The following is a 10,070-nucleotide window of genomic DNA, read 5'->3' on the forward strand; positions in this document are numbered from 1 at the left end:
CACAATTTGATTTGACGAAAGTCACGAGACCTATTACTATCTATCCAATCACGTTGATGGATAAAAATTAAATAAAAATAAGCATGTAACGACCACAAACGGAGGAAAATAGCGGAGTAAAAGTACTGATACATCACTTAAAATGTACTCAAGTAAAAGTACACAATTTTTAAACTACTCAAAAAAGTACAATTACTGATAAAAACTACTTAATTACTGTAACGTGAGTATTTGTAATTCGTTACTTCACACCCCTGCTTATCAGTTAAGTGCTGTCCTCTGAGGCTCATCAGCTCTGTGATTTGCACATTAGCGTGAGAGCTGTCGGATTTAAAACATATAGAGTCTCCACTCAGCCCAGATTAAAGCAAGTAATTAGTTGTGACTGCAAAGCAGATTCCGATGCTGGAGTCCGCGGCTCATGCTGGGATAGCGGTGGATGCACGGTATCAAAAAACATCTGTTTTCAGCGGCGATGTTTTAGGTGGTTACTGCTCGGTTTATTGCTCTGAAATCCAAACGGAACCACCAATGTTATCCAGCAGTCATTTCCCACCCACTTTTTAGTACGGCACTGGGCTCAAGGCTGTGTTTCTTTGTTTAGATAACCAGACCGCTACCCTGCTGTTCAGAAACTTCACAGTAGGTTTGTACACCAGACTCAAGTGAGAGAAGGCGTATGAGAGCGTGAAAGGCAGAGAGAAAGCGCGAGATCTGACTCATCCGAGTTGTTTCTCCATTTTCACATTTTTCTGACGGGGCTACAAGCTCCCACACAAATAAAAACCCATGACGAGAAGCTGACAAAGATCACTTAAACCTGGAGGAGAATAATAGTGTGGGGAGAAGTGGCTCGAGGCTGAAGGAGCTACTGCTCACGTTTGCAGGTGACAACTCCCAAGCGACAGATTGACTTGTATGTATGTATGTATGTCAGCTTTAGGGATTGAAATAATGAGTTAAAGAAACATTTCAGAGTAGAATGAAATTCTGGAGCCTTAAAGGGACAGAAGATATTTTAAAAATATTTCGCTTTTTTTTTCTTTTTTTTTTTGGCCTTAAAAATCAAGGCCTTAAATATCCTTTTTAGCATTTATGGCTCGATGAAGCAACTTTAACATCCACAGAACCTTTCTATTCCACAAAACATTCTTTATTATTCTTGTTTTGATTATTAAAATGCTCTACACAATAAGGTTCTTTTAAGAACTGTTTACTGAATGGTTCTTCCATGGCATCACTGTGAAAACCCCCTTTTGGAACCTTTATTTTTAAGAGTGTACAATGGAAGTCAATGGGGTCCAATGGGGATGTTGTTTTAGACCTCACTGACAAAAAATACTTCATTTTTTTGGGCATTTGCTTTTTATTTTGATAGGAGAGTTGAATAATGACAGAAAGCGAAGTGCAAGAGAGAGGGGGTGGGATCGGGAAGGGTCCACTAGCCGGGACTCAAACTCGGGATGCACATAGCACAACGGTGCTATACGTATGTTGGTGCACTGCCCACAAGGCTATCGGTGGCAAAAAAATATTTTTTTATCTTGTTTTGTGCTCCACAGAAGAAAGTCATTCAGGTTTGGAACGTCATGAGGGTTTGGAAGCCCATTTACGCCACAGAATAAAATAAATACATTAGGTAACTGCAACTTTATCTCACAATTCAGACTTTTTTCTTTTTTTTTGCAGTTCAAAAAAGAAAGTCAAAATGTCAAGATATAAATTTGTAAGTCAGAGAAATTCATTCTGACTTGCAAGATATAAACTAAAAATTCTGACTTTCTTTCACACAATTCCGAGTTTACATATTGCAATTTTTCATCTTTTTTCTTGCAATCTCGAATTTTTACCTCACACTGACTCTTCTTCTTAGAATTGTGAGTTTATATCTCGCAATCTGTTTATATCTCACAATTCTGCATTTATATCTTGCAATTATGAATTGTGAGATAAAAACTCACAAATACCTTTTTTTATTTTTTAACCTGTGGCAGAGAGAAGCTTACAGATGAGGGTGAATAAATGATGACAGATGTTAATTTTTGCATGAAATGTCTCTTTAATAGCCACAGAATTAAACCGCACCATTTCCCATTTTTAATACAGGGCACGTTTGAGATGATCCAGTGAACAAGGATGCATTTGACTCATGACTCATCCTGTGGGCATTTTGTTGGGCTCGGTAAAAGCTCTTGTGCACATGGCCGCTCATCGTGTGCGCTTGTCTGATGAGTGTAAAAACAGCAGATGTGTGTGGTCAGTCGTAATCTTCAATGTGTTAAGTCACTGATGCCGTGGCTTTGCTCGCTGGTATGTTGGGAAAATGTTAGGCTAGAAGGCAGCAAACATCTGCTGAGAGGATCAGAGAAGACAGCATTCCCCTGACAGACACAGGCCCTGTCAATCTCACATGAGCACAGGTGTTCTTATTATGTCACACAGGAAGTAAAAGTTAACAAACTGCATACATAACTTTTTTACTCTAACTTCTGTACATGTACATGCAGGGATCAAATGTAAAACTCATCCAGTGCCAATGTCAGTAGAAACCACTTTGGAGAGTAAATGAAACTAGTTACTCGCCAGTGGCTGGAAATGTTTGCATAATACTGCTGCATAATACAGAAGTAAATCTGTAAGAATTACAGTCACATATGTGGAATATTTGTGACAGGTACAGTTCCACTAAGAGATGGATACTGGCTCATGTCATATGTGATGCTGAGTGACATAAATAAACAACACTTTGGGATTTTGTTGGTCATATTTTAGTTTTGGTGAATTAATATGAGAAATATTCCACATATGTGACTATAATTCCTACAGATGTATTACAGCAGTATTATGCAAACGTTTTCAGCCACTGGCGAGTAACTAATTTCATTTACTCTTCAAAATACTGCAAATGCTGCTTGTCACTAATATCCAAATAAAAAAAAATGCTGAATATATATATATATATATATATATATATATACTATGAAATGTACTCACCATTGGCAGGTTTGACAAAACCATAATTTGGGATTTTGGATCAAATTTTTGATAAATATGCTATTATTTTTTAAAGGTGCTAGCAAATTTTATTATTTTATTGGCCTTTTTTACTTTTATTGATATATACAGTGAGAAAAAGGACAGGAAATGTGGAGACGTGTGGATACAGGTTTAGTCAAAGTCACACATCAGATTCAAACCAACGTCACTAACATAGGTGCCACAAATTAATGTGGTAAAACCTGCACTAATTAATAAGTCAAATTCAAAGGCTTCTATTTTTACCTCTAATTTTCATAATCTGAGAGAGGTACAGTAGATGACAGCAACTGAATTCAGTCTCAAAATCCTTGTAGCTGGTAGAGCGTAAAGCGAGGTCATGGGTTCGATCTTTAGTTAATGCTAGCACTGATAAAATGTTCCGCTTAAATGCATCGTTTTGTAAGCAGCTGTTTTGGATAAAAATGTCTGCCAAATGTATGCATGAAAATCTAGTAGTCACTCCTTTTAAACTATTTTTAAAATGTATGAATGCTCATGTTTCAGTGTTATTAATGTTAATCAGCTGCATTAAATGTCTTATTTCACGAGCTCTGAAATCCATATTAATCTAATTGCAGTAAAGAGTAATGACTTAAAATGTCTTTTTGAAGCATTCACACACATTTTTATTATACCCACAATGCAAAACATAAAACTGTCTGCCTGTGCCACCTTCTGAGATGCGGCAGCATGCAGTCAAGGGGAAGGAAAGGTTGGTAAGGATGAAATGATGAAGGGCAACAAAACATCAAAGCAAATGAGACAGAAAATTCACAAATGAAACATCAAGAAAATGGCCCTGAGTCAGAAAATGGAGAAAGAGAGAGAGAGAGAGAGAGAGAGAGAGAGAGAGAGAGGCAGAAAAAGGAGGCAGTAGGAAGGAGATGGAGGCAGAGCTGCTTGGTCTCATCTTAATTCAGACTGGCAAAATAACTGGAGGATGAATTGATTGAATCAGGTTTGCTACAGCTGCTTCCCCCGGCTTGTGCCAGTTAGATTCCCATCCAGTTCTCTCTCTCATTTCTACATACATGCAAACACACACTTTGCCACGTTCTATTAACACTGCCTCTGCACTCCGGCAGTTTGCTAAAGCACACCGTCTCTCTATAACAGCTGTCAAATACAGTAATCCACACGCTTTAACATAAGCTCCACATAGTTGCTCTGTTCCAAAACATAGTAAGCTGCCTAAGTAGAAAATTCTACAATAATTCACTCACCATCATATCATTCCAAACCTGTATGAGTTTCTATTTTCAGTGGAACACAAAAGGAGATATTTTGAAGAATGGTTTTCAACCTTTTTTGTTCATACAATGAAACTCAATGGGGTCCAAAACAACATTTGGTCCCCACTGACATTATGTATTTATTTTATGTATGTACTTATTTATTTAGTATTTATTTTTATGTTCCACATAATAAAAGAAAGAAACCATTTTGGAACAACATGAGGGTGAGTAAATAATGACAGAAGTTTCACATATGCTCAGAGAAAAACTAAATCCAAGATGGTGGATGAGGTGTATAAAACTTTTGATCTTAAAATGTACAGTACTGTGCAAAAGTCCTAGGCCATTACTATTTTCACCTACAAAAAACAAAAATGTTCTATCTTTTGCTGTGGTGTGTCAGTAGGAAATATGAGTTAACATTTGCAAACATTCTTTTTGTCATTAATTGTAATAATCCAGTGAGATTTTTGTATGCACGAGGAGTCTGACAACAGCCAGTGCTCCACTCAGAGATCTGATCTCACCATCATCCAGTCTGTCTGGAATTACATGAAGAAACAGACAGACTAAATCCAGAAGAACTGTGGCAACCTCGCCGAGACACTTGAAGAAACCTCCCTACAAAGCTACAGTACTGTGAAAAGTTTTAGGCACTTGTGTAAAAATGCTGTAAAGTGAGGATGTTTTCAAAAAATAATGTCATAAATAGATTTTATTTATCAATTAACTTCTTTTAACTAAATCAAATCAATATTTGGTGTGACCACCCTTTTACACATGTAATTCTAGACGGACTGGATGGTGGTGAGATCCTGGGGCCAGTTGCATAAACTTAGCCACCATGTTAAGACTGTGTCTTAAGAACTAGTTTGACCAACTAGCAGTTGCCAAGGGGTAATCAGTCTTACTTTTCCAATATAAATAAGACCAATCTATCTTTTTATAACCGAATTTAAAAAGTATATGACCAGTCTTGAAGAAAAAAAATTAGATGACTAACTTTTTAAGACTAGTCTAAACGGTTTATGCAACGGGCCCCAGATCTTTGTGTGCAGCACTGACTGTTGTCAGACTCCTTGTGCATACAAAAATCTCACTGGATTATTACAATTGATGGCAAAAGGAATGTTTGTAAATGTAAACTGATATTTCCTACTGACACACTACAAAAGATAGAAATAACTGGCTTATAATCTTTATTTTTGTTGGTGAAAAAAAATACTAATGGCCTAAGGCTTTTGCACAGTACTGTATATTTAATTCAACACTGAAAAGTATCAAGAAAAATAGTTCAGTCTAAAAAAAATTTGTACCCAATGTTTTTGTATTTCATGCTTATTTCAGTATTACGTTAGCTTATGTTAGCTTATCAACATGCGAACATGATCTTTAATGAAACCAATTGTGAGTCGAGTCTCTTGCTATTTGTGTTGCTGCCTATGTAAAAGATTCTAAATCAGTCACTTCCATGGCAGTCAGGATGCCAACTTAAAGCAAAATTATACTTCGGTTTTATGTGTACAGTGAGCATTGCGTAAATGTCACAATTAGCATATGTGTTCATCCGAATGCATATGCTAAGTGTTTGCGTCAAAACGGAGTATACTTTGGGCTTTAGAAGTCAGCTGGCTATCTAGGCAATGAGGCAGCGCACTAGAACAGAGCTACCATTTGAGCAGCAACAGAGGAGCTGATAAATCCTTCCAGGTGACTTCACACAGATCAGACTGATTGTGCCTGACAGGTTCAAATGGCTGCGGTGCGGTCTGTTTAATGGAGATGAGTGGCAACATATGCATGAAGCTAAGAATATCAGCTTGCTTCTTTGTGATGCATATTTCAGGTGCGCTGTGATGTGTGTCGACACACGTGTAAAAGGGTGCATGCCTGTGCGTCTTACCATGGACCTGCAGCACAGCGGATGCTTCGGTTTTGCCCACGCTGTTTTCTGTGACACACGTGTAAGTGCCCTCGTCCTCTGCTCTGACCCTTATCAGACGCAGGGTGTTGTCACCACGGATCTCAAATCTACTCGGCCGAGAAGGTGAAAAGAGACAGTGGTTGTCCGTGAGGAGAGCAGATTGAACAGTCATCGCACATTCCTCCTACAGACTGTCTACATCCCTCCGCTCTCTAAGAGGACATTTCTGTGAGACTCCATCAGATATGCCACTGTACTGCACTGTATTGTGCCCCAAACTCTAGGAAACACTAGTTATATTTTATTCTTGGGACTTTTGCCACTTTTTTATTTGACAGTAGAAAGGAGACAGCAAACTATTTGGGGAGAGAATGGAAATGGGATCGAGATTCAAGTCAGTTCACTTGGCGGTCATCTTTCTAGTCAAACAGCTACAGCAATCCATTTGAATGGGAAAAGACTGAAACCTCTAAAATTGTTGGCCAAGAGAGCTTTCTTTTAAATAGCATACTGTATGCCTTACTGCCAATAAAATCTAACAACCTTTTGCTTCATTAGTTCAAATCACTCTACAATGTGATTTCCGTTTCCATTTCTATATTGAGAATTGCAGTTAATTTAGCAGAGAACAAACTAGCCACGTGACTGCTACGATTGTCATTAAGCTGTCATGATGACTAGTTAACTAGTCTGAAAAGATGAGTCACTCGCAGCTGCTGCCAACAATTTAGTGCCAAAAAATGTTTGTTATATCATTTTTAGTTTTTAAATATGTTTAAATATAATTTAAATGACACATTTAAAGCATTATCATATCGCAAATACGTAAGTTATCGCATATTACATTTTTCATCAGTATTGTGCAGACCTACTTTATATGTGAATAAAAGCATAAATTAAATCTGTTTATCTTATAAACAATGATCAGCATACATACACACAGTAGAGCTTATCAAATACGTTAAATGCAAGCACATATCTTCATGAATTTCTTGAATTGTCTAAGTTTTGGTGTAACAGACTTTCAGTGGAGGGACAGAAATCTCTCAGGTTTTGTTGTATAATGCTGTATTATGCAATAAATATTATTCCTCAGTTTGAGGTTTATTGGTTTTATGAGCTTTCTGCTTCTCTAACTCAACTATAACGGAAATAGGAAACTGATTTTCTAATCTGTCACTACATAAAAGTCATTAAACTGGCATTTGAGCTCCATAAAGGTGCTGTAACAGCATCACAAATGTTTGTAAGCGGAGTCTTGCCTCCCCCGTGGTAGTTCTCCTTCGTCTCTGCTCCAGCGGACAGTCGGAGCCGGGTCTCCATGAACCTCACATAAGAAGTCAACAGTCTCCTCAGCCAAAACGATCTGATTCACAGGTCTGCGGATGAACACTGGCCTCTCTGCTTACACAGTCACACACATATCACACAGTGATTATTTTCACTCCTTTGTGAAACCAAAAAAATGAGCCAGGAAATTGGATTTACCAAACACAACGAGTTCGGCTGGATCACTGTCTCTCTCGCCCACCATATTGGTGCCTACGCACACGTACATGCCTGCGTCACTTTTCCGGGTGTGAGAAATCATCAGCTTACCACCACGCATCTGAAGAAAAAAAAAAATCCCACATATCACTTTATTATAGTACAACTTGATTTGATTCTTTAAAAAGATTTTTCAGTATTCAGTATCTTCTTCAGTTTAAGGTACACTCATAAATGTATTCCTCTTTAAAAAATAAAAGTTTCCCAGCTAACAGACATGTTCTAAGAATGTTTTGCTTACTTTCATTAAGTTATGAAAATGTAATTTCTGAATGTTCTGAACATTCAAAATGTCCATTTAAAAAAAATGTTTTGAAAAAATTTTTCTTGGTTATTCAAATGTTAAGGGAACATACAAACATTATGTGAATGTAATTTTTGAATGTCTTCTGAACATTCTGAGACAAGAAGCAACATTTAAAAAATTCAGATGAAAATGTTTCAGAAATTAAACGTTCCATGAATGTTTTTGTGCTAACGTTTTGAGAATATTTTTAAAGACCCAATAACTCTGAATGATCGTTCTATTAACATTACTGGAAGAACGTTTGTTCATAACTTTGAGAGAACCTTGCCAGAACGTTAGACAACATTCTGAGAATGTTCCTTGTTAGCTGGGTTAACACAAAGAAATGAATAATATTTTTGAAAAAATATGTACTTTTGAAAAATATACATAGACATACATGACACGAAGACTCTACTTATATCAGAAGCCTAATAAAAGCGGTTTTATTTTAAATGGTCCAGGCTGACTCCATATTGAGGTCACATGACCAAACTTTTTTTTTCAGAAACCAGTGTAATTTTAGTTATTTTGTTATTTATATACTATTATAGTATTTATAGCTTTTATTTTTAGCTGTTATTTTCATATTTTCATCATTTTGTTTTGTGACTTTTTTATTTGTGATTATTTTTGTTTTTTAAATATTTCTTAACTTTATTATTTAATTTTTTTTAGTAATTTTAGTACTTAAACTTAAACAACATTTTTTATTTAAATTAAAATTTTTCATCTAGTATTTATATTTTTATTTTGTGTGGGTTTTTTTTGTTTTTTTTTCAAAGAACAAAAACAGTTTTAGATTTAGCTGTGACAACACTGGTAACCAGCACAGCATAAACATAGACTAATGCTAAGTGCACCTAGACAATTTGCTTTTGGCAGTGATGTCAATGTTGGTGGAGAACAGGACGTGATCAAGTGCACTGATTTATGTTTCAATCGATGCTGGTTGCAGAGGGGTAGAGTGATGTCACTGCTGCACTACAACCTAATCATCACTCCTGTGCCAACATTGCACTTTCTGCTATTGACTCACAGAGATCCTGCCGTCCTTGTCATTGACACGAACATTGTTCCTCTTCCAGGAAACGGTGGGCTCGGGGTGACCCCTGGGAGGGACGCACTCCAGCACAGCAGGTTCTCCTGCTGCCACCACCACATCATTGGGAGGCTGGCGGAAATCATCCCTGAGAACTATGGGAGATTGAGACAAGTGTTAGCTGTATGCTGTGTTGTTTTTGTTTGGTATGTTTTCATCTTCTCCCTTGTGCGAGGTGTTTATTAATGGATCTTCATTGAGGAACTTGGGAATTGTGAGTCAGAGATGAATGAGGCGTCTTATCTTTGCTTTCTCTCAGCTCGTGTCCTCAAATCTCCTGTGCTCATTCCTGCATGTAATGCTTTGGCTTTCTCATCTTATCAATTATAAAGTGTTTTTATGACAACACATTCACATTTAAATACAGCTGAATAATTGACCACATAAAAGAGACATGACATGACTAGGGGTCTGTTTCAAAATCTAGTGAGCTGCCTTCTATTTACACTACTGTTCAAAAGTTTGGGGTCAGTAAGGTTTTTTTTTTTAAAGGAATTAATACTTTTATTCAGCATGGATGCAGTGACAGTAAAGACATTTACAAGGATCTTGTGATACTGTAGACTGAACCCTGCAAACAAACCTGCACTGGCCCTTGACGGGCCCACTTAGGGCTAGCCTAAGGGCCCCCAGCGGGCTGCCAGCGCAGGGCCTCTGAGATTTTGCTCATTGGCAAAACGTTGGCCCCTTAGTTCTGGCCCTGCACGGGCAGCCCTCACTTAGCCCACACTATTAATCTACAACAGGGCCAATCTGAACCAACTAATTAGGATCTGGGGCCCGTTCTTCGTACGTCGCTTATTACATCCGAGATGAAATGTCACATCCAAGATGGTATCTTCGCGCTAATCAGGATCTGGCTAATTCGGTTCTTCGAACGCACCTGTTGTTGATGATTAGTATGGCTGGATTGAGTATCTGAGATAATTGCGCGTT

At 37.5% G+C, this 10,070-nt stretch overlaps 1 protein-coding gene across 1 annotated transcript in view; it reads right to left on the bottom strand.

Annotated features, from left to right (window-relative positions):
• LOC107699896 (roundabout homolog 2-like) overlaps positions 1-10,070 on the bottom strand; it is a 65,042-nt gene that overhangs the window by 32,231 nt on the left and 22,741 nt on the right. Inside the window, exons 3-6 of the mRNA XM_016501334.1 lie at positions 9,072-9,229; positions 7,687-7,807; positions 7,461-7,599; positions 6,178-6,305 (exon numbers count right to left, since the gene is read on the bottom strand). Of these exons, the coding sequence (XP_016356820.1) occupies positions 6,178-6,305; positions 7,461-7,599; positions 7,687-7,807; positions 9,072-9,229 (546 nt within the window). The remainder of the gene's footprint in view (positions 1-6,177; positions 6,306-7,460; positions 7,600-7,686; positions 7,808-9,071; positions 9,230-10,070) is intronic.

This window comes from Sinocyclocheilus anshuiensis, unplaced genomic scaffold (genome assembly GCF_001515605.1).
Source record: "Sinocyclocheilus anshuiensis isolate Anshui unplaced genomic scaffold, SAMN03320099.WGS_v1.1 scaffold891, whole genome shotgun sequence".
In the NCBI taxonomy this organism is placed as follows: Eukaryota; Metazoa; Chordata; class Actinopteri; order Cypriniformes; family Cyprinidae; genus Sinocyclocheilus; species Sinocyclocheilus anshuiensis.